Genomic DNA, 25,352 nt, shown 5'->3' with positions numbered 1-25,352 from the left:
GAGGCACCGAGCTTAACACAGACAGCAGGGGAATGGCAACTCATAGCCCTGCAGGATGGCTAAAGAAACTGGGCTATGGTAGAGAGGAGCTGGGCCCTTCCAGGAGCCCCAGTGAAAACAGATGGTCATCTGCAGCTGGACATGATGTAATGGGATGTGATGTTGGCAAGGAAACCACACCTCCTGCTGAACTGCAGCCTGGGAGATGTGTAGCATCCTCTCCTGATACCTGCAGACCCACAGGGAAAAGAGAGGGGCAGCAGCCCCTCCAAACACCCCTGTAAAAGTGCAGCAAAACTACTCAGGAGAAGTGCATGAAAAAACTTAAATGTCTCAGTACTTAAAGGGAGCTTACAAAAAGAGGGAGAGAAACCTTTTACATGGCCACATAGTGAGAGGACAAAGGGAAATTATTTAAAACTCAAAGAGGAGAGATTTAGACTAGATGATAGGAAAAAAAGTCTTTACTCAGAGGGTAGTGAGGCATTGAAATGGGTTGCCCAGAGAAGTTGTAGATGCCCCATCCCTGGAAGAGTTCAAGGCCACTTTGGATGGGGCCCTGAGCAACCAGATCTAGTGGAAGGTATCCCTGTCCATGGCAGGGGGTTGGGAACTGGATGATCTTTAATGTCCCTTCCAACCCAAACCACTCTGGGATTCTGTGAAAGTGGAAAATCAGCATCAGTTGCTTGGCACTTTGGAACAAAGAGCGTGGAGTGTTTTATCTCAGGTGATGGGCACTTCTGGTACTGGCACAGCCAGCCCGCATCTTCCATTGCCATGGGGTGATGTTCTCAAACATACACTCTCTAAAGGTGACAGAGAAGCAAACCAAAGAGAGAGCAGCTGGGACTGGTTTGACATTACTGGGTACATTAGTCATATTGGTACCCCAGCCTGCTAAAGGTGGACTCTTAAAAGCATGCTCAGGGTCTTGGTTATGTTTGCATTTGCAAATTATCTTGTCCAGGCAGCATCCCCAGCTCTGGCATACAGTTTTACCCACCCATCAACATGCTAAAAATAGTACCCACTGCCCAGCTGGACTTTGAGGGCATCAAAAGTCCTCCACAGTTGAGTGTTTTATTATTATCCCTCTCCAAACACTTCCCAGAGCAGAAGCAGATACCTGTGACACCACACTGCTGCAAGGATGGGAGCAATTCCCTGCTTACCATACGGCAGGTGGAGTGGTTGTCCTTCTTTCAGTCACTTTCCCAAAGTAATTTTTTTCCTTCTTGGTTCTAAAATACTGGAACTCATGAGGGAATAGGGAACCAGAAAATGTAGGTAATCCCTGTCACCTTCCCAGCTTTTCCCTTAAAACTTTGGCTGTGGCCAGAGGTGACAGGGGGGCCTGGCTGTGTGGGTCACAGCCTGAGGACATGACAGTGAGTCAGGGAAATGCCTCTTCCCCTTTGCACCATTGCCTGGATGCATCCCCTGTCCCGTACCAGGTTACACCAGGGGTATTTTGAATGAATAAATTCTGAAAATAAGCCAGGGCTCTGGCCTTTCCCAACCCCTGCGCGGGACTGCTGGGACTCATGATTGACTCAGCCTGGTGGAAGAGCAATTTCACTGTTCCCTAAAAATAGACCAAGTGGTTCATCCTCTCAACATAGCCCAGCACTCTGAGATAAAACCAGCTGCCAGAGACCACTGGGAGGCAGTGAACAGGACCGAGGGTGTGGGGTGTGGAGCAGGGCTCCTTTTGGGATATTTGAAGGGCTGCCTGGCCCTGGGTTTCACGCAGATTTTCCACTGGGGCTGTCTGAGACGTGACTCACCTGTTGGGACTACAGAGACCTCCCTGTAAGTAATTTTGGGTTAGATTAGAGCGGGGTGAAGGGTTGCATGAATACGAACCTCAGACTGATCCTAAAATGAAGGGCAAAGGAGGATGCTTAGTGTTTCACACTATAGAAGCAGTGTTGCAGCTCATGAAAAGCCATGGATTTTATTCTGCTGGCCCAAAGCTTGGTAAATCCTGCTCTGTGCTGCAGAGGGTGTGTTCCATGTGTGGTGGCTTTGGTTTGGTTCAAGACTGTGGTTTAGGGCACCTGGGCATGTTCTAGCCAGAAACAGAGCCTTGTACCTGGGTGCTTTTCCTCCATCCTGAAATACCGAAGTTCACAGCTTTGAGGCTGAAATTCATGGGGACAGGGGTCAGTGTCTACTCTCTCCCAAGAAAACACTGTTATTTACCATGACTCTGGTCACTCTGAGCACAAAAAAGGGAAAAGAATCTGTATGGGATTCAGTTGAGCCAGAGGGATGCTGGGGGGGGAGGGGGCACCTTCCATACCCAAACTGGGCTCAGGACTGGTGATGGGCAGACAGCAAGACATGGACTGTTCAGAACTAAATGAGCTTTGCTTGATCTTACATCCCTAGGGAACAGGAGGCAGGGAAGGATTAGTTAAAGAGGGAATTTCTTTCCTTGTCTCCTCAATCCCTATCGCCAGAGAGGGCTGAGAAATGTGTTTGTGACCCTGAGCCAAACAAAGGGCTCCAGGAGCCTGTGGGGTCAGCAGCATTAATATGGCCATACCCCACTCCCTATTTGTGCTCACGTGTGCGGAAGGACACTCCAAAAATCTGTGTCACTCTAAGATGGAGCAGAAATGTGCCCCTGTGTGTGCACATGTGTCTCACACCTGATTATCCATTTGCCTTTTGGTTCTAAGGGCTGTCTTGTGGTCACCAGGAGAGCCAGGATTGCAGGTCCAGCCCTGGGGCTGCCCTCAGTCATTGTGGGAAGGGCCTGGCCTGAGCTGAAAGCAGTATTTTTTTCAGCTCATGCATTTGTCAATGCCTGATATTTCCTTCTGAGATTCACGTCCTTCTGATGACTTTGAGAATAACAGAAATTCTGTAGCTTTCCCCAGTTCCTTCCAGGTCTCTAGTTGTCACTCAAATCTTTGTATCAAAAAAATATGTGAAATAGCTTCAGATTTTTGTTAGAAAACAGGGATTTGGGGAAAGAGAGGTAGAGTTGTCTTTCTTCCCCTATGCCTCAGGTACAGATGTCACTTCATGAGAAGAAGCAAAATATGAAAATCCATATTCTTGTCCAGGCAAAGTGGTAGATGATTCACTAGTGGCAATTAAGGGATTCAGCATGGATAAAAATTTGTAGGAACATCTTACAAAGGTTGTTTTCAGCCCTTGAACAGTATTTTTTAGGATACAAACACTTCCTTTTGGGGGCAAACCAGGCAAGAATGCCCTAAACCTGTTACTAGGAGAGAGGAAATCCTTCTTCAGCACTGGTGAAAGTCCCAGGTCTGGGTCTGAACAGAGTAGTAGGAATCTTTTCTTGAAGTACTGTACCTTACTGGTACCTTACCCTTTCAAGCCAACCATTTCTCTCCTCTCCCATATTCTCGTTGGCAATTTGCTTTACCCAGGAGCAAATGGAAATTTCCCAGGAATCTCAGTAGCTACAAGTGGGTTTGGGGTTTTCTCTTTAAAGGATACTGCTAATTTGGTTTGGGGTGTGACACTTTCATCCAAAACAGTATTCAGTTTTCTGGCTGCTGGTGATAAAGAGCCGACAGCGGCATGGAAACACCGGGACAAGAATAGAAAGCCAAGGCATGGCCTTGCAGCTCCTCAGGTCCGTGGCATCCCTGCAATGCCCCCACGTAAACACCATGGCATGGCAAAGAAATGCCTAGAGCTGCACGCCACAGCCTGATCCCAGCTGGGCCCCGCATCCCAGGCAGGATGTGAGGCCGGGGATGCTCAAAGGGCTCGTGCCTGCACACACATTCCCAAGGTATCTCTTCAGAGGGGTGAAAGACGGCTTCCCTTAAAAGGTCTGGTATTTGTGGCATGCCAAGATGCCCTCTCCCCAGGCTGAGGCTATTCCAGTGGGGAGCTCGGTGTTGCTTTCCCTGGGAAGGGGATTTTAGAGGGAGGGGAGCTGCTATCACGAGGGGTCATCCTGAACTCCGGGCTGCAAGGGTTGAGAAGCTGTGCTGCAGGAGGGAAGTTAGGGATAAAAGGGAGAGGGGTTAGGGATAAAAGTAGTGCTGATGATGGGATAGGGGGGATAGAGAAGCCGGGGAATGGATGTCAAGCAGGGGTGTTTATCACCATTCCAGTGAAAAGCACCTCTGTGAATAGCAGATAAAGAGTCACTGGAGGGTACGAGAACGGTGCCGGCGTGAGGAGGGCGTGACCCACGATGTGTCAGGGGGCAGTGCTGGACACCCCCACTGACACACAGCCAGGGACAGAGTCACTAAACATCCACTCGGCCTTTATTAACCCTTTATTAACTTAGCAGAGGAACACAGAGAACGAGGCAATCCCGAGGGGACAGGCGGGGCTGCACCCACCTCCTCCAGGCCCTTGGTACCCAAAACGTGGGGTGATGGGGCGATGCTGGAACCCTCCCTAAGGAAAGACAAGCCCACAGCAGTTGGCCCACTCGGGAAGGCCATGTCCCCAAACAGCAATGCCACTCGCAGCTGTCTCTCAGCAGAGCTTCTTGGCATTTTTTTGGTGCCCAGAATAGAGTCCTCCACATTCCTGGATTTTTGCAAAGCCCAGAAATAGCCCCAAGCTGCCTTGGGACAGATACTCAGCTCTGCCTGAGGCTAAATTTTCCCAACTCTTCTCAGAAGCTCTTTAAATTACCTGTGGGGTCATGATGCTGTTCCTGCAAAGAAATTCCAGCTGACACCGAAGAGCCAAAAACATTTGCAGAAGTGATCAAATATCACGAACCTTCTGTTTGGATGTGCTGGAAATTGAAAAGAGATCTGATTTTGACAATCAAGGGCAGGAAACAAGACACTTTTTTTTTTCCTTTCACCTCCTCCCACTCTCTAAGATTTGCAAATGCAACTTTATACATGTGCAAAATGTTAATTATTTCACTATAATTAGTAGGCAATTCCTAAAGCATGAAATGATAATTTAAATCTTATTTCCTCTTCAACACAGCTGGTCTTTAGTTACATTATTTTATTTTACTTCTTTGTCTAGCACCTTCTTCTGCTTCTGGTGGTTTTCTTTTCAGCCCATTTCCCACCCCAGAATTCACCTATTAACTGTATGTACCAAAGCTCCTCTAATAATTGCAAGATATGGCTTGCAGACAGGGAAATCTCTCTTAAACCCTTTCAAAAGGGAATGATTTCTATTTATTTGATATGTGTTAGTCATTACATTTATGTTCTATACCAGCAGTGCTCCCCACCTCCAAATCAGGGATCTATTGTATGTGATGTTGGACAAATTCATTTGAAAGGACAAGGTATACTCATGAAAGTTTGGAATCAGAAAAAAAAGCCTTGTTAGGTCATATGATTTACATTAATCATCCAACTGTAATCAGTGCTGTTCTTACATCTGAGTTGGTAGGTGAGCATGTGAAAATCTCAGTTCTCACTTTGAAAGGTCGATTCCTAGCCCATACAGTTATAACAAACAGGTACTCTTGGATCAAAACTGTAAAAACCCACATGAATTCTGTGTAAAAAGAACATGTTTACAGTTGCCACTCTGCCACAGAAAGGGCCAATCCACGGCAGAAAAAAAAGCTTGAATTTCAAACACGCACAGTCCTTTGTAGGACTGAAAATGAGAGAAAGTACTGCAGTTTGCAAAGAGAACAAAGTGTGATCCAGGCATCAGGAGGGAGCACCTGTGAGGGTGAGCAGGGTGTTTTAGAGCATGACTGGTCCTCAGTCTTTGCTAGAGCCTAAAATCCCATCAATGTTCCCCGTTGCATCTTTGTCCCATGGTTTTTTCCACTTCCTTTGGAAAAACCAGATAGCATTTTAACATTCTCTAAAGCCTCACAAATGGGTTGTGAGGGCAATGAGAAATAAAGATGCTCTCCCCTGCCCAAATCCTCACCCTCCCAGGACTACCCTTCCCTGCCCACACATCACTGAAGCATCCCAGGACCACTCACCTTTTCAGCAGCCTCCGAACTGGGGTGGCAGGGAGCCTGCCCTGCTTCCCACACCTCCTTCAGCATGTGTCGCCTCTGGCAGAGCTTCCCTGTGGACCAGGGCCACGGGCAGAGGGTTAGGGCAGAGATTTAAACCTTTCCCCACTGACTGAGCACCCCCAATGGGCTGCCTGGCTCCCGGATTAAGCAGCAGCACTGGTTTCCCAGCCAGCTTTTGTGGGTGCTCACCCATCCGTGCAAATTACCCCAGCCCAGCCGTGGAGCTGTGCCGGTATTTAGGAGTCACTTTTGTCAGGGAATGGATTCTCTGGGGAGAAAAAATGGGAGGAGGATGGGACAGATGTGATTCTGCATATGCAGCTGCCACATCCAAGGGCAGAGGCGCTTAGAAAATGGGGTTCCCATCTGCAGGGATGTACTTCCAGCTTTGGGACAGGTCAGTGAGCTGCTGAAGTTCCACTGGAATGAACAGCAGGGAAAAGCAGGTGGGAATGGGGACATGTTCAGTCACACAGGGGTGACACACAGTTCTGGGTAAGGAGGCTGAGCTGGTAGTGACTGTCTGATGGGGGTAACCCATGGCTGATCCCAGGCAGGGAGAAATGCCAGCCCCAAATTTCCAGGAAACCACCAGCCCAGAGCGTCACAAAGCAGCATCTCCTGGTCAGTTTACCTCCATCCCCTTGGAAAAGAAAGTTGCTTTCACCGTCTGAAGAGATCAGTTGTTTTCCTGCCCTGATTTCCCTGGTGCCAAGGAGCTCCAGGACATGGCTCCCTTTGCTCTTCCTGGCCTTTGAGTACTGGGTTTGGGTCCTGCACCATGGGATGAACCAAATGTATCATGGCACCCAAACCATGGTGTAGCCAAGGCATAAGACCACAACACATCTGTGCTCCATGGCACAGGACATGCCAGGCCCAGCAGCCAACATGGCAAACCCAAAACTGACCTGCAGAGCAGCAATGTCAGTCAGCCACGGAGCAGGGGATTGAGGATGCCAGATTCAAGAGGAGATGCTCTCCCCGGCACTGCTCCCTTCAGCGAGCCATGGAGAGGGACAGGACCCTGGCAGAACTTGCCCCACAGGGCCACCCCTTTCCCCTGACTCGTGCAAGCCCTGTGCAAGCCCCCCTCCGATCCCAGGCCCCGTTACACAACCCCCAGCTCCCGGAGCGCCGTGGGGCGCGCGCGGCGACACAAAGGGCTTTGCTTAGCAGCTGTGTTTGCTCAGGGCGGCTGATTTTGGGAGCACAGCTGATGACATGTGGTTGGCCAGGCGACCCGGGAGACTGGTGCTGAGCTTGCAGGTTCCTTTTTTAATAGGTGACTCAGGCGCTCGGTAGCTCACTGGGGCTGGTGGTGGGAGCCGGGCTGTGAAGCAGTGCCAGCGGCAGAGGTGGTGGACACCAACAGGTGAGTAGCATTGTTTGTTCATAGGATGAAGTGGTTTAAATAGAAAGCAGAGTGAGACAGAGCTGCCCTGTTACTGGTGAGATGGGGTTTTCTCAGGGGAGGGAGGGGGCAGAGGTCTTGTTGGCGATTTGTTCTCCACTTGTTAGGAGCTGGCTGCCAGGTGTAAGATGATTCTGGTTCAAGAGACCTGCAATATTACCTCCAGCAGGAGACAGAGAGTTGAGTGATTTATGGGCAATAACTGGAGAGGAAGTGAATGAAATTCTGGATTAATATTTTAGAGCCTCTTTCCCCCATTGCCTTGTCTTCTCCCCCTGTGTTTAGAAAGATCAGTGAGTACAAACGAATACAAGGAATTCTTTTCCCCTGTTGCAAGTTTCCATGTCCACAGCCCTCCCTGCCTGCCTGGGGTGTGATCTACAGGACAGAGAGGCTGTAAACCAAGCCGGACCTGCACAAACGTGGGGCAGGGGAAGAGCTCAAGAAACCCGACAGCTCGTTATGGGCAATCCTAGCATTGCAGCCCCTCACACAAAATGTGCAGATTCATCCGGCGCCAGACACTGGCACGAAGGACATTTTGCCGACAAACGCCAGCAGGGAGGAACATTCCCTGTATCCTTCATTTGGACGGCAGCTACGTCGGCCGCGGTGCCAGCCATTGGGTGGGACGGGAGGAGGGGGTTTTCAGGAGATTTTTCCTCCTATTTTAGCTCTCAGGGGATGCTTTAATGCCTGAAGGATCATGTTTAACACCCCTGGGGCCGCAGTCCGTGCAGTCAATCAGCGTGGCTCGGGACGCATCACTCAGCGCTGGAGCGGATGCCAAGGGCGCCAGCGGAGCCCTTGTGCTCAGCGAGGCAGAAATGTGGAGCCCGGCACAAGAGATCTGCAGGGCTGGGCTTCCACCTCACCCACAACAAATATCACCCTAAGCCTGGTGTGCACAGCGACCTTTAGCTGTGCTTCAGCATCTTCAGCTGGGAAGCTCCCCGCTGCCTCCCAGGGGATGCTGTGAAGCGGCACCTCGCTCCCAGCTCCTGGGATGTCCTCGGTGCCGCTCGGATGTCGCGATCCTCGCACACGTGACAACTCCGCCTTCCCGTTAGCGGCACAAACTGTTGTTCTTCTGCTCTTATCTATAATTAGCGATTTAGAGGGTGGCAGCAGCCTGTTTCTTCAGGCAGAGACCAGACTTTGTGCAAGCGCAGAGCCAGCCCAGCGGGTTGGAGCAGCGCCTCTCCAACGCAGGAGGCTTTGTGAGAAGTGATAAGCAAACACAGGGCTGTGCACAGCCTGTGCACTGCAAAAAAATATTCAAAAATGAGAAGGGAAGAAGAAAAAAAAAAAAAAGAAAAGAAAAGAAAACAAAGGCAGTGATAAGGGGATGCCTTCAACAAAAGCCTTGTGTCTAATTATATCTCTGGTTAAAACAAGCCCTGTGGCCTTTCATCCATCCAAGCTAACGAGTGAAGGAGTGGGCAACACTGACATTGTGCTACTTTCCACTGCCTGAACTGGAAATCTTCCTTCAGCTGCATTATTTGTTCGTGGCTGGAGGGGCACGTTGCTTTTCTTTGTGCAGTATGTGAACCTACAGGCCTATAGCTTAGTACAAATTATATCATCTCAGCAGTAATGCCCATAGCCTGGGGTGGGAGGAGACCATTAAACATCACCAGCCCAGCTCACGGACATGGGGATGCTTTTGCTAAATGCTTCAGACTGAACTGGTTAATCACAGGAACACTCACGTCAGCCTAGGCAGGGTCCCTGCCTTTCCATGAGGTGCTCCTATCTCCTAGAGGTGGTGTTCAAGACAGTCAAGGGCTTCTGTTCATTTTCCCAGCCAGAAAGGCTGCAAATCTGTGCTTGGTTTCCTTTCTACCTTGAATCTAGCAAGGCTCACTGTGCCTAGTGTTCCCCATTGCTCTTACTGCAGGACTTCGCCAAATCTCATTACCATGCAGAGAAGAAACTCTCTGTTTGCCAGACTGATTGGACTCCTTTTTGCCTTTCCAGTAGGTAATTCAGCAATATAGGAGGAAAGAAAGAGATTCACAGACAAGGTTTTTCAAATTCCTCAAAAGGAATTTTTTCAGATTCCCCAAAGCTTTCTGCAGCTAATTCAGCACATGCTGAAAGAACCCTCCTGATGTCCTTAGGACAAAGAGGAACAATTTTAAGCTGAAAGAGGAGAGATTGGGGTTAGATATTAGGAAGAAATTCTTTACTGTTAGGGTGGCAAGTCCCTGGCACAGGTTGCCCAGAGAAGCTGTGGCTGCCTCATCCCTGGAAGTGTCCAAGGCCAGGCTGGACAGCGCTTGGAGCTACCTGGGATAGTGGGTGGCATCCCTCCCCATGGCAGGGGGGTTGGAATGAGATGTTCTCCAAAGTTCCTTCCAACACAAACCATTCTATGATTTCCAGGATGCTGTTCATCTCAAAAATCCAGAATCTAGACAAAGTTTGGGGTGTCTTGAGAAAAGTGGGGGGAAATGATGCAACCAGAGGGTGGTTGCAACCTCACAGCCTATCTCAGGATGCAGCAGGTCTGCCCCAGCCTTGCCACGCCACTGGCTCCAGTGGCTGTAGACAGATAATTCCTTCTGCCTCAGTGTTTAAGCTGTGGACAGCAGAAATCAGGGAGAAAGGTGCTATATTTATATGGAGATTTAGGAAAAAAAAAAAAAAAAGCTTTAAGGAAATATCTTCTTCGGTTTCCTCCTCTGGTGCCCTACTGACCTCCAGCAGAATTGGGCAGTTAAATCTGTATTGCATCCCACTGCTTCCCCATGTATCCAGCCTTGGTTCTGCATCAAAATGTCTGCATACCTGCAGAAGCAGCTGGAACGAAGTACAACAGAAGTCTTGGGGTTTGGCACCCGCCATCAGCACCATTGGCAGGGTCTGAGGTCCCTCTGCTCTTATCATCATGGCTCTTTTGTGCTTGTCTGTGCCTATAGAAACTGGTATTTCATTTGAAGTACCTTTAGTGCACAAAGTTGCCTCTTGTAGGTTTAAAATAAAACCAGAGTAAGTTTCTTTCAGTATTTTAAAGAAAAATTTGGAAATCTGAACTTAAATGCAGAACACAAAGAAGAAGAGTCATTAGGTTTGTTGTTTTCTAATTCTCGTGATTTGGGGGCTGAGGTCTGAGGGCAAAGAATGCTGGAATGGCTGCAGTGCTTCTAGTGTGCATGTATTAAAAAATACATCAGCCCTTTCCTGGCTGTGCAATAGCTGGATTTGTGGAGAGAGAGCCCATTGTTCAAACAGAAAGCATTGCAAATACCTCGCTAAGTCCAAATGCAGCAGTGCAAGCCCTGCAGAGAACGGGAGAACCTTCTCGTGTTTTTACAGTGGCAACAGGGAAATTGCAGCCCTGACTAACCTGGAGGGCTGAGATGCATCCTGTAGGTGTAAAGCTCTATATATTATATATGGTTGTGATGGGAGGTGGAGATGGCCATCCTCACACCTGGCAGATTAACGCAAAAAGAAAGGTCTTAGCTACATTTTGAAGTTGCCTCTTTCTTTGAAAACTGAAGCTCCAGTGGGGACCCCATGGGAGCTGGTGCAGCTCAAAATATCAGGTCTGTAAATTCAAGAGCAGGGTTTGGTCCTCTGGATCTACCAAAGGCTCCCTGCTACATCCTGGGGCAAGTCTCACCCTTTTCATCTCTCCTGAAATGAGCTCCCAGGGGAAAGGCAAAGATAAATGGACATAACTGCTTGTGAGGCACACCCATAGGAGAGTGGTGTGGCCACGGAGCAATAAAAGTGGGAATTGGCTCGAGCTGGGTATGTGTAGCTCCTCCATGTCCTCTGACTGGCTCATGTTTGGTGATGGCCTTGCCCAGGGATGCAGGAATCAAGTCACTGCCAAATGTGTTACTCTCATCCAGGCTCAACATCCACCTCAGCCATGAAGGAGATGAGAATGCCCATGTTTTCTCCCTGAACCAGAGGGGTGTGATGTTAAGTTTTGGGGGACAGGGGTGGGGCTGTGGGGGGACTCGGTGTGTGGCGTCAGAAGCCTGGCAGAGCCCGTGGACAGCGATGCTGGCGCTGCCCTCCCGCCTGTGGCTTGTGGCTCACCGCACGCCTCTGTCCCTGTTTCAGATGATCGGGCACGGTCATTTTTAGACCCATCAGGCAGCACCAGCCACATACTTCAGCAAGGACGAGGGAGGTCCTCTGCACCCTCCGTGAAGGAGCTGTCGGCTCTGTATCTGTCCCAGACAGCTGCTGCTGCTGACGCCAGCCCCGCACAGCCGGTAAGGACCGAGTCCTCCCCCTCCCCAGCCGCCCGCGGCATCCCAGCAATGTCCCGTCCCGGCAAGTGCCTGTCAGAGGGTGAGAGAGAAGGTCTGCTTTTGTAAATCTGAAGAAACAGGGTTTAGTTTCCCAAAAGTGCCCATTTTCCCCTCGTCACTTGCAAATATAAGATAAACGTGTACAAACACACACATGTATCACATACTAATTAAATTCACACATGCACACACACACACCAAGCACATACACACCCTCTACATTCACTAGATTATACAGTTTACTCATACATAAGATTTCCATTTTATTTCCACATTTATATTCACATACATCCATGGAGGAAATATTTAGTACAGAGTAACATGTACATCTCCATGCTATCCTCATTCGGACACACACCCCCCTATATATTATATATATATATATATATATGTGTGTGTGTGTGTGTGTGTATGTCCATATATGCCACACTCAAGCATAACATTATAGTGTAACCTCCCTGTGCTTCTCTTTCTCTATCCCTTATTCTGGGATCCAGGGATTTAATCCCCCACTCCAGGCTGATCATCAGGCCACGGGATAATTCGGGTTATAAGGGTTATGAGGCACATTTTTTCCCATTTCTCTAGTTCCACTGGTGATCCAGGAGTAACGTGGGATGGGATTTAATACCTGGACCCTTCCTGCAGGCTCGCTAATGTTTCCCCACACTCTCAACCTTTTATGGGGCCCCTGCTCAGAGATGCAGTCTCTCGAGCGTGTATCAGGGAGAGGTCCAGATGAAGCAGTCCCAGCTGAAAATAAATAAGTGGAGACTGCATTTGGAAAATTACAACTGGTTAGAAAACCAAGAAAAAAAATTTTTTTTAATTACAAAGCATTAAATTACACAATTCATAATGCAATTACAAATGTAGATCAGTTTTAATTTTTGAAATATTGAAGTATAAGGAAAAATATTGGCTAAATCAAACTTTGGAAAAATCAGTGCTAGTTTTGTTTTTCCCTTAACTTTAAAAAAATGGGTTTGGGGTTTTATTTGTTGACTGGCACTTTAGAAGACATATTTCTGGTCAACTTGGAATAAAATTGTTTTTTCAACTGTACAGAACTGCCAGTAAACCAAAACAGAAAACCACAACCTGCATGGTTTTCAGGTGTAATTGATATACACATTACTACACATAAGCACATAAAAATATGTATGCAGATAATGTGTCTCCCTGTGCAGTTTGATGGCATTTCTCTTCATATCTTTTCCAGAGTACTGTGAAGGACAACTCCATTCACACTCCCCACAGACAGAAAAAAAGCAAGGTAGGAAATGTTTAAGATAAGCACCATTATCTAACCAAATATTTGTGGCCTGTGAGTGTGATCTAAATACCCACACAAGGCAGCCAGGAGCACTTTCATACTGAATATAGCTATCAGCTGCTCGGTTGCCCTTCCCCACATTCAGAAGTTTTTCACAGATTTAAAAAAAAAAAAAACAACAAACCATTATTTTAAAAAGTGCATTCCAAGTACGTTGGCACATGCAAAAGATTTGGATTTTTCACTTGCTGCAAAATATGCTGATTTTGGTGTTCTGAGTGTGGGTTTCTTTTACTAATGTTCAAAACTTATTTTTAGCCAGAACAATCTGTGTGTAACAGAGTGAAATAACACTGTGCACCCTTGCTTTGAGCAACAACTAATAATATTCCAGGCATAACTCTGCAGACGTAACTGCACAGGCATGCCAAGGGTCAGCAGATCTGTTTACTGAAAGAAAAGCCACCAGGATTACTATCTCTTTTAGACAATCATTAAAGGCTTCAGCTACCTTCCCTGCGGATAAATGCCCAGGCAGTGCAGGCTGCAGGTATTCAGTTGAGTGTTCAGTGCCCAGGATGCACAAACTGAGGAGAAAAATTGCAGAAAGGGAGGTTCAAAGTGAGGCTGGACAACCACAGTCCACTCTGTTCACTTCTGTACCAACACTGCTGTGAATTTGAGATGAGCTCAGTCTGACTGAGTATAAACAGGTCTAACTTTCCTGGCCACCACCTATAGGAGCTACCCCACCCTGTGGTCCCTCAGCCTTGCTTTTCCCTCTAAGGCAGCACAGATTTTGGCGTGCTGATTCCAGCAGTTTGCAAACCTTAGTTAGCCTCATGCCTGTACAAGTCTACAAGTCAGAAGAGCTTTATGTAAGTCTCCAGCTCTGTAAACGTGCACCCATTCTTGTGCAAATGGTAACATGGAGTACACTCCTGAGTGCAACAGAAGAAATCATTAATCAGATGAACATCCTTCCCCAAGCCCTCCCTCCTGAGCAGTGGGCACCCCATAGTGTCCAAATTTATCAGTTCAGTTTGACACTTTGGTTCCCTCTCCCCATTTTCTTCTTGAGATCTCTTCACAAATAGCTCCTTGGCTTTCTTCTGTACCCAGATCCTTTGTTCCCAGACTCTGCAGGTCCTCAGCTGGGGACACAACAGTCCTGGACACTGGGCAGCAGGAGGGAGAAGTTAACTTCTAACTGACTTCTCTAAGTCAGCCTTATCTTTGTTATGGTTATTCTCTCTTGATGGCATAGCCCAAATCGGGCACCTCTCTTGTGCTGTAGCTGGACTGAATCCAGGGAATTGTAGACTAACCACCTCACCCGGATTAGAGACCTTGCTTTGCTGTGGAACCAGGGTTAACACCAAGCCTGGAGCGTGTGCAGTGATGTGATGATTTGGAGTGCTGTGTGCTACTGAACTAAAGGTATGGAGCTTACTGGGTGCATGGATTTCCCCCGTTGGCTTTTCCCTTTGCCGTTCACTCCATTAACGGCCGTGGGGACGGGGGGTGAGAGGCGATGCTGACGTTTAAAACTGTTTCCCCAAAGATGTCAGAAGCTCAGAAATCATCTAAAGTTGCCATCAAGAAAATGGAAGATGACTTGCCTCCCCCTCCAGCCATTGGCTCAGTCCAGGTCGTCGCTCCAGGGGGTCAGGATCTCAATGCACTCCCTGTGCCTCCTCCAAAGCAAGCCTTCTCCAAGTTCTACCAGCAGCGCCAGGTGAATGAGCTGAAGAGGCTCTACAGGCACATGCACCCCGAGCTCAGGAAGAACCTGGAAGAAGCTGTGACTGAGGATCTGGCAGAAATGCTTAACACCGAGGATCCCAATGCACAGGCCTCTGTGAACCTGGATAAAGTTCTCCCGGGAGAGGTTCAGTCCATGCGCTGGATTTTTGAGAACTGGGCACTTGACTCCATTGGGGACCACCAAGCCACAAAGAAGCTGACAGAAGAAGAGATCATTCCCAGTGGGGATGTGAAAAGCACTTCCCTGAGGTTTGAAAACCAATCCATAAATGGATACAACCTGTCAACATCAGCCAAGGTGTCAGAAACAGACCTTGCCAGAGGGGATGTTCGCACTGCCCGGTGGCTTTTTGAAACCCAACCACTGGACACATTAAACAAACTGTATTCGGATGAAACCGAGGTGCAGGAGGCAGTTCTCAAGGAGCCTGTCCAGGGAGGTGACGTGAAAGGGGCCAAACAGCTCTTTGAAGCACAGTCTTTGGATGCCATAGGACGCTGCTCCTCAGTGGAGGAGAAGAGCATCCTACAACTCAAGTCAGAAATCCAGGAGCTTAAAGGCGATGTTAAGAAGACTGTCAGGCTTTTCCAAACAGAGCCCCTCTGTGCTATCAGAGATAAAAGTGGGACTATCCATGAAATCAAGTCTGTCTGTCGAGAAGAAATTCAGAGCAATGCAGTCAGGACGGCTCGCTGGCTGTTTGAGACTCAGCCCCTGGATACTATCAACAAGGACACTTCCAAAGTGCAGATAATCCGTGGGATTTCTCTGGAAGAAATTGGAAGGCCCGATGTCAGCGGCGCAAGGTGGATATTTGAAACTCAGCCTTTGGATGCCATCAGAGAAATCACAGTTGAAGAACAGGACTTCAAGGCTTCGACAGATTTTGTCACAGGGGCAGATGTCACTAAGCAGCGATTGCTCTTTGAGACCCAGACTCTAGACTCCCTGAAAGGAGAAGCTTCAGAAAGTGTTGTAACCAAAGAAAAAGTCATCGGAGGCGATGTGAAATCTACACTCTGGCTCTTTGAAACACAGCCAATGGAAACACTGAAAGACAATTTTGAGGTGGGACATTTGAAGAAAGTAGAGCTTTCAGCAGAGGAGAAGGGAGATGTGAAGCAAAGAAAACACGTCTTTGAGACCTGTCCCCTTGGCAGTATCTCCAAGGCATTTGAGGAAGAAATTCCAGCCACCAGCATGGAAGAGGTAGTGAAAGGGGATGTGAAATCTTTCAAGACCCTGTTTGAGACTCTCCCCTTAGACAGCATTAAGCAGGCTGATGCTGAGCCCACCACCAAAGAAGAGGAGGAGAAGATTCCAGCTGGCAATGTCAAAGCCAACCAAATCCTGTTTGAGACAACACCCTTGTATGCCATCAAGGATAGCTTTGGCAATTTCCACGAAGTCACCTCGGTAAGCAGAGAACAGATCATCAGCGGTGACGTCAAGAACTACAAGTGGATGTTTGAAACAAGGCCCCTGGACCAGTTTGATGAAAGCATCAAGAAAGTGGATATAATACGGGGCATCACAAAACAAGAGGTGGTGGCTGGTGATGTCAGGACAGCCAAGTGGCTCTTTGAAACACAGCCCATGGATGTCATTCATCTCCAAGCCATGGAAGGGGAGAAGTGTCCCTCAGTGAAGAGGGAGATCTCCCAGAAGGGGGATGTGAAGACCTGCCGGTGGTTGTTTGAGACCCAGCCCATGCACACCCTGTACGAGAAGGCTGAGAAGAAGCAGGAGGAGGATGGCAGCATGCCCCAAGCTGATGTGAAGTCCTACACATGGATGTTTGAGACTCAGCCTCTGGACTCCCTGAAAGGCCAGGAGGAGCAGTATTTGCAAGTCAGTAAGGCCTACAGTCAGGAAGAATTACAGGGAGTGGATGTCAAAACCGTCCGGCACCTGTTTGAGACCGAACCCTTGGGCAGCAGCACTGTCAGTGAAGCTGACCGGAAAAAAACCATGCGTTACTCCAGTCGTGTGGAGTTCCAGTCTGGGGAAGTGTCCAGAGTGAAAGAGTTCTTTGAAGCCAAGCCCTTGGACACAGCCACCAAGCCAAAGTCCCAGAAGGATGCCGGAACAATTGAAGCCGGGTCCGTGCACAAGTTCACATGGCTCTTTGAGAACTACCCCATGGACACTCTGAAGGACAACTCTGAAGGTATCCAGGAAATCCCTCCAGAAAAGAATGTCAAGGGGGGAGATGTTGGAGGAAAAAGGTTCGTATTTGAGACCTATTCCCTTGACCAAATCCATGACAAAGTGGACGAGACAGAGCTCCAGAAGATCCAGAAAGACACCATGAGCAAAGCTAATGTCAAGTCCTGCACAATGCTATTCGAAAGCCAACCTTTATACGCTATCCAGGACAAAGAGGGGGGATACCATGAGGTCACCTCAGTGCAGAAAGAAGAAATCATGAAAGGTGATATGAAAGGAGCCCGGTGGTTGTTTGAAACTAAGCCCCTGGATCAGATCAAGAAGGAAGAAGAGGTGTTTGTGATTAGGGCTGTCACCCAAGAGGACATCAAGAAAGGAGATGTCCAGACTGCCCGGTGGAGGTTTGAGACAGAGCCTCTTGACTCCTTCTCAGGGGGAAAGTTGTCTGTGCCCAGAACAGTGGATGATGTGCAGAAGGGAGATGTTCAGTCCAACAAGCAGCTCTTTGAGTCCCAGCAAGTGGGCCAGAAGAAGTATGTGAGGATGGTCAGTGTCAGTGACGTGCAGCGAGGTGACGTGAGGACATCCACTTGGCTCTTTGAGAACCATCCTGTGGACTCCCTGTACGGGGATGCAGAGAGAAGCTCATCCATGAGCACAGTGCAGAGAGAGGACAGCCAAAAAGGGGATGTAAAACGCTGCACCTGGTTGTTTGAAACCCAGCCCATGGACACCCTTAAGGACACAGAGGTGACAGCCAGTGCTGGGGCCCAAGAAGAGATCCCTCGTGCAGATGTGAAAAGCACAACATGGCTCTTTGAGAGCACACCCCTGGATAAATTTAGTACTTCTGAAGGTAGCATAGAAATAGAACTGAAAGAAAGAACCATGAAGGACACTTTAGAGACTCTCTGCACTTGCCAAGCTATCCAGCATGATGGAATCCTCATCGAAGCTAATGATATGGAGAGTGTGAAGATGGTGAAGTACCAGCTCAGCAGCCCAGGAGCTCCAGAGATCCTGAAAGAGGAGATTGTGGGAGGCCACTTGCAAAGGATTATGCTGCAGCTCCTGCACAGAACCAACGTGGAAGCACAGAGTGTGCTGGTAGAGGAGGACAGAGAGGGCAAGATCAAAGTAAGCCCATTGCAGCTGCTGGACCAGAGTGAAGCTGTTAAAGGCAAAGAGGACTTGAGTGGAGATGTAGCCAAGGCCTTACAGGGTCTCCTCAGTCAAGATGCTTCCATCAAAAAGGGGATGGTCCTACAAGAGACAAAGTCAGGATCAGTGAAGATGACTCTCTACTCCCTCCTGTTCCATTCTGTCCAGCAGAAAGTTGTCAAGGGGGATGTGAAGTCAACGATCGGGAACCTGTTGGCTTCTTCTCAGGAGCAGAAAGCAGCAGCTACCATCAAGCGTGAGGACAATGAGAAGGGAAATGTACAACTTTTTGCAAGCTGCATTGAGAAGGGAGACCTCAGCTATCTGAAGAATCTCCAGCAGGAGTCAGAGATACAATCCCTCATCTCTTCCCAAGCAGAGGAGGGGGCAGATGAGAGTGGCCCACGGGTTGTGCAGGGGGCTAACGTACACGTCTTGCCAAATAAAGAAAAAATAGAGAAAGTAATTGCAGGAAGTGAGCCAGGGGCTATGGAGGGAGCAAAAAAGGGATTTGTATGTGCAAGCACGGGCAGAGAGGGTGTGTTACAGAGAGAGGCTGTGCATGCAGCAGGTGTGACTGGCACCACTGTGCAATGTCTTGGGAAGCCCCTGCCCACAGTGATGGGAAAGGAAGAAATTCTGTCTGGAGGGCTTAAGGTGACTACAAAGTCAATCCAAAGGGTTGCAGATGCCAGCAAGAAGACAGAAAAAGAAGAAGCCACCACTGCCCATTTGAAGGAACCAAAAACTATGACGCAAGGCACATCTCCAACCCAAGTGACAGCTCAGAGGGCAGAAGTGGATGGGAAACAGCAGAGTGTGGTGACTGGGGAAGCCAGCCAGACTCAGAGAGAAGAAAAGGCCCTGGGGAGTGATCTTCAGGCTGCAATGCAAAGCCTGAGGCTGGCGACAGCAGAAGCAAAAAACATTCAGCACCACGTTCAGAGCAAGTTCCAGAGGAACAGGGAGGAGGTCCACACAGCCTGCAGGCAGCAGACAGTCAGCTCACAGGGGACCATGACCCTTCAATCGACTGTACACCAACAGGACTCTTCATCCACCAAGGAGGAGAGCAGCAGCACTGCCACCAGGACCACCACCACCAGAGTCCAGGAGGCATCCAAGACCCACACAAGCGTGTCTCAGAAGAGCATAGCATCACACAAAAAGGTCAGTGCTTCTGAGGAAGTACAGGGAGGACAACTATTGAGCCAGGAAATCCAAGTTGTGCCCAGTAGAGATTTTAGCATTAAGGATGGCCTTTATACTGCCACACCTGTGAAAACCTATATAAACCCTTGTGTTGAGTCTGATTACAAAGAGCAATCAGTGCAAGAAGAAAGAGATGTTGGTGTCAGAGGGGATGTGCAGACAGCTATCAGAGCACTGCAAAGTGCCGCCACAGAACAGCGCCTGGTAGAAAAGGAGGACGTTGTCCGAGGTAATTTAAAAGCCACACTTCAGTCACTGGAAAAGTCTAACGTTAATGTCTCCAGAGGGGATTTTAAAGCTGCCATGATATACAGAAATGCAGGGCAGTCCTATTCTGTGTGTAAAAAGAAAAATGAGACTCAACTCACTAGTAACGAGGCTGCTGTAGTGGCTTCAGGGTCGCAGGCTGATAATGACTTTCCTCCTCCTCCCTCAGTTGCTGTGATGAAAGCAGAGCATTGCCCACCCTCAACTAAAGCAGCAAGAGAAGGTGCCCTTCTATTACCAACCAGCAAAGACGAAGCCCCAGGATGTTCTGCACTACACCAAACCCCTCTTCCCACTCTCCCTTCTCTGTCCTGCAAACCCAGTGATCAGAGTCCTGCAGAGAAGCCCAGGACTCCTCCAAAACCAGAAACTACTGCCCCACCCAGGAAAAAACCTGTTCCCCCTCCAAAACCTGAGCACCTCTTACACGAGGCATATTCTGCCTCTGCAAACGACAGCACAAGCAAATCAACCAAACCCATCCCTCCACCCCTGCCTCCAAAACCTTCAGGCTTGAGGGAGATTAGCAAACCAAAGCCTTCCCCCACAGAGCTGGGATTAAGCTGCATGGAAGTTCATGAACAAACAGGGTATGAGGAGGCTCAGGCAAAATGCTGCAATTTGGAGACATCTGTGAAGAAGTCTGTCACAGTTCAGTGTACAAACCCTGAGAGAAAGCTGCCAAAATACACTGCCAAAACCCCTCTTCAAATAGCAGAAGAAAGGTACAAGGCCAGCAAAGGAGGACAAGGAAAGGTAGAATCAGACAGTACTAAGACCTCAAAACCAACGAATAATGGAGTCATTGGTTTTGAAGTCAAGCAGGGAATGATGAGTGATGAAGCAGCTGCTCCAAGGAGGTGTCCAGGTGAGGTGGCTCAGAGGCAGATAGAGCTGTGCCAAGAGGAGAACGGGTGCTCTTCGTTGTCCTCTCCAACCTGTCCTGGCAGAGCACAGACACAGAATGTGCCAGGACAAACTGAGCCAAGCACCTCCCCTGTGGGCCACAGCAACCCTCCGAAGAGAGGAGATGGCACTGCACAAAATGCTTTATCCAAGGTGGAAAGAGAAAGTGTATCTAATTCTTATGGATTGTGGGACAGTCAGAGAGTCATGCAGCAGGTGCATGAGAGGAGGCAAATGTCTCATTCTATGTCCTTCCATCAGCAGTCAGTGAACTCCTTTGAGGAGCACCAGCAGGGGAATAGCAGGCAACTGAAATGTCTTGATAGGGAGGCAGAGACACCTGCCCAGGAGAAGCCAGGGGTTGTTATGAGAGAAAAAAAAAAGAGAGAAACAGAAGATGAGCGTCGGAAGAGGTTGTCGGTACACAAAGAGGAGATCATGAAAGGCAATGTCAAGGAGGCTATGGAGATCTTTGAGAACCTCAGGAGACAGGAGCAGCTGCAAGAGATCTTGAACAGAGTGAGGGAGTTTGAGGAGGAAACAAGCAAAGTGGATGTGAAAGCTCTCAAGAGCTTCTTTGAGAAGGTCCCTGAGTGGGTTGTGCGCCAGAAGGCCAAGCAACAGGACAAGGCTGCGGCAAAGGAGGATGCTGACAGCGTCTCCTCAGTGGATCTGGTTTTTGAGGACCTGGAGCGAGCAAGTGCTGAGATTCTCCACCTGAAGGAGCAAACACTTGCCCGCATCCAGGATATCGAGGAGGCCATCAAGAAAGCTATTTATTCTGTTTCTAGTCTCAAGTCTGAGTCAGACATTGCTGGGCTCTCAGGGTTGTTCAAGGAGTCTCTGGGGAGCACCCAAAGCTCTGTGAGCAGTAGCAATATCCGTAAAATCAGCATTGTCTCGAGCAAAGCCAAGCAAGAGGAAGTCATGCTGGAGACAGGGGAAGCAGCATCTGTGGAAAGTGCAAAGGTGGCAGAAAAGACCGAGGCAGCCAAGGCAGAGCTAGGGGTCCCCCGCCTCATTCAGTCTCGTGTCAGCTCTCCCTCCTCACCTTCCTACATCTCCATTGAGTCTGCTGCCAGGAAACCAGCAGAATCACCCAGGACAGCACATTCCCCCCAGGATAGCCCTTCACCAGACTGTCTTGACTCTCCAGGAAAGAGGGATGCTTTTGCTCAGAACAGCTTTAGCTCGTTTAACCACCCCTCAGCAGGGTCTGCTGGGCATGACACAAAACCCTTAGAGAAGAGGCCAGACCCCATCCAAACAAAAGCTGGGCTGAGCTCAATGAAACAGCACATGCTTGGCAATGCCAACCATCCAACCAGTGACAAAGAGAAGTGCTCTCTGGACACCTCCAAAGACAGCTGCCACTGTGGGATGAAAGGCAGCTTTTCTGAATACCACTCCCTGAATGTCCCCAGCCCACAAAATCCACGGAGGCAGAAAAGCATCCTGGAGCTGCAGACAGGGCCCGACGGGTCCAAGCTCTACGGAGCCACCCGGACTGTTATGGAGCAGTATGAGGAAATGGACCAGTTTGGAAACAAAATCATCACTTCGTCCACCACAGTCACCAAGCAATCTGAGACACAAACATCCTCCACGTGCGATGTGGTTTCTCATCCCCAGTATGAGGTATCTGCCTCACCTGTGTTTCGGAGGTACTTGAAGAGCCCAGGTGAAGACTTCCACACCAACGGGACTTTTCAGGAGCCAGGAGTGGTCTTTGTCACCTTTGGCAACTCCAAGCCAAAGAAATAGGAGATTCTGGAGAGCAAGAGAGGACTGTATAAGACAAAAGAGAAGGGCCACGATAAACATTTCTCCTGTTTTATCCACATTACACACAGGGATTTACCTTCACCCTAAGGACTTCTCAGGGTCATCGTCTCGGTGTTTGCATACAGACAGGACAAGTGCAGCCTGCCTTGACACTGGAGAACATCCCTCACCTGGCCAGCCCAACAGACTTGGTGCTGCACCACAACCCAGAGTCCTGGCACTGTTAGAAGCACAAGGGAAAAATCCATCCATGGGCACCTTAGGGTACTTCCCCCTAGAAAGTTTGGTGGGGGTGGTTGGAGGTGTTGGATTGGGCTTCTCTGAACCACTGTAGAAGGAAGGATAGGTAGGATCAATTAAAAAACCAATCAATCTGGTCACTGGAAAACAAACACCTTTATGGTACCTTCTTTTTCTAAGAAGGGCATCCTATACACACACACATATATACTCAAGTTCATATTGATGGGTGGGTTGGATAGATTTTCTCTTAGCCAATAAGAAAAGAAAAGGAAAAAAAAGTCTTGAATTGTTGTCGCTCTTGGACTTGGGGGAGTTATTTATCAGTTTGTTTTTCAGTTCCTGGAAAGTGTTTGATGATACTGGAAATTGTAAAGCCAAGACCTACAGCTACTATCAATGCCATTCCCCCAAAGAAATATGCTATGAAAGATTCTTGAGTCAGAATGGTTACTGCTTTCTCTTCTTTATTTCTAGAATTCTAATTTATTATTCAGTATACACAAACTCCTTATTTTAGATTTTCCATGCTTTCCTACATGTTTACTGTTTAAATTCATTTTGAGAATTTGTAAAGCAATTTTTCTTATTATTATGACTTTGTTTTGTACATTCTCAACTCAAGATTTTAGATATTTTGTGGCTGGTTTTTTTTTTTTTTTAACTTCTATTGCTGCATTCTGACGGTAAACATTACCTTTAAAAATACTTTGGTCTGTAGAGTTTCTTTTATTCAGTGCTTGTTTCCTTTCAAAGTGCCTAGAAATTATATCTTGATGGACCAGTTGAATCACACATTGAGAGCACTCTGTGTCACTGGAGGGGTTTGGTCTACATCTTCTTTAGAGTGTGGGTGGATCACCAGCCCTTCAGCAAAGAGTGTTCATACTCTTATATGAAAAACGAGTCCAGGATGATACAGAACCAGAACTCTGTGTAGGCATGTGGAGCCTGGGTAGGATGAGTACACCAGGAAAGGTCTGGACACTTGTGTGTAGCCATTTCCCCCACGGGAGAAGGCAGCTGAGGTGTTGTGCCTCTATAAGTCCTATGAGGAGGAGCAGTTGATGAAGCAGCCCTTACTCACTGCTGTGCCTCAACTCACCTCACACTCGGCTCTGGGATGGGTGGGTGAGCAAGGAGTTCACTCCAGGTGTGGGGGAATGTGAGGAGCCTATGGAGGGGCCAGATGGTTTCTCACAGAATTACAGAATATCCTGAGTTGGAAGGGACCCTCAAGGACCATTGAGTCCAGGTCTGGGCCCTGCACAAGAAATCCCCAAAATTTCCTCTGATGCCTTTTCCTGGTCTTAAAATCAAGAGTCATACATGGTTAGAAGGGGAAAAGGGATTTTACCTTGGTATTTATTTTAAGGATCCTTAGGTGCACACATCCAGGTCAAATGCATCAAAATGCACCCCGCAAAAATGCACCCCCCAAAAGATCTGGTATAACATTATAGGTTTTACTAATTATCATATCTATCAAAGATTCCCCAATGAGAGGCTCAAGTGAGCCCCCCTCCCCAAGGAACCTTCCCCTGGATGGTTCTATCTTGGTTTACAGAATGTGTTCTGGAGAGGATCTTGGGGTCTGGGGCACACTGATCCCTAACTACGAAGCTTCTAAAATGTTTAGTCTCAGCTTGACAAACAAGTCCAAGAATATAGGAAAAAAGCACTAAGAATACTTTTGTAATACTTTTGGTCTTTTTGTAAAAAAGGTATAACAGGGGTCTAAAAGAAAAGGCAAAAAATCTTCATGGCATCACCTCCATGCGGCTGAGAGCATTGTCCAAACACTTCAGGCTGGTGCTGTGACCATTTCTGTGGGAGCCTGTTCAGTGCCCAACGGGTGAAGAACTGTTTTCTAATATCCAGCCTAAACCTCCCCTGACACAGCTTCAGGCCATTCCCTCAAGTCTGTCACTGGTCACAGAGATTGGCACATGCCCCTCCACTTCCCCTCATGAGGGAGTTAAAGACCATAATGAGGTCTCCCCTCAGTCTCCTCTTCTCCAGGCTGAGCAGACCACGGGCCCTCAGCCACTCCTCATGCCTCAAGGCCCTTCATCATCTTTGTTGCCCTCCTTTGGACACTCTCTAATATTTTAATGTCCTTCTTTTATTGTGGTGACCAAAACTGCACACAGGACTTGAGGTGAGGCTGTGGAGCTGTGTCCTACAGCCTGGCTCAGATTGTAGACTCGTTGAACTATAGCCAGCCACCTCATCTCTCAGTGCATCACTTTATCTTTCTGAGAATGGGACAGTAACCTCAGTGAAAAAACAAAAAATCAGTAATTTGCTATGATTCATGTTTGCCCTTTTCCTCTGAGGAAAAAGAGCCCATACTAATGAATTAGGAGCAGGACACTGGAGAGGAAGGGACTGTTCAGAGTCTACCACTCCACATCCCTGAGCCCATAGCAAGGTTTCTAAATAGCAGTTGTCATCTTGCATCACAAAGACCTTGTTCAAGGTGTTCTAGACCACGCTGGAGTTCTGCTTCCTTCCCAGACAAGATGTACATACCCAGATCTCACTGATTTACATCTAGAACCCCATAAATTTGAAAGACATGCCAAAAGAAGAATAGGAACATAATTTTCAGTTGCACACTGAAGGCTGAGCTGGAAGAGCAGATCATAATAAACTGAGCATAACTATTTTCAGGCAACCTGAATAAAATAACCACTTACACCCTCCCAATTCCTTTAGTAGGACCCACTGCAGAAATAAGGGAGAGTTAGTTACCTGGCGACCCTCTTCAAAATTTTTCCAACGCTCTTTTATTACCCCTGTTTGTTTCCATCTCGGCTTCCATCACATGTTTGTTTCATTTCTCTTGAAGGACAACTGTGGAGCAATTTTAGTAAGCTGCAAACAGGTTGCTCAGG

General features: G+C 48.2%; 1 protein-coding gene across 1 annotated transcript; it reads left to right on the top strand.

The window, feature by feature from the left end:
• Positions 1–1,676: 1,676 nt before the first annotated feature.
• Positions 1,677–23,160, top strand: XIRP1 (xin actin binding repeat containing 1). Its single transcript, XM_082290854.1, has 4 exons — positions 1,677–1,815; positions 11,475–11,629; positions 12,891–12,944; positions 14,509–23,160. Exon 4 carries the CDS (start codon positions 14,509–14,511, stop codon positions 22,189–22,191), a length of 7,683 nt encoding a protein of 2,560 aa, XP_082146980.1. The 5' UTR covers positions 1,677–1,815; positions 11,475–11,629; positions 12,891–12,944; the 3' UTR covers positions 22,192–23,160.
• The last annotated feature ends 2,192 nt before the right edge of the window (positions 23,161–25,352 follow it).

This window comes from Coloeus monedula (assembly GCF_965178545.1).
Source record: "Coloeus monedula genome assembly, chromosome: 1".
NCBI classification, from domain to species: Eukaryota; Metazoa; Chordata; class Aves; order Passeriformes; family Corvidae; genus Coloeus; species Coloeus monedula.
Note: the sequence above shows the minus strand (reverse complement) of the source record. Positions and strands in the feature narration are given on the sequence as shown.

Bases quoted from the DNA above. Each gene is read 5' to 3' on its own strand.
- XIRP1 (XM_082290854.1), top strand. From the start codon at position 14,509: ATGTCAGAAGCTCAGAAATCATCTAAAGTTGCCATCAAGAAAATGGAA.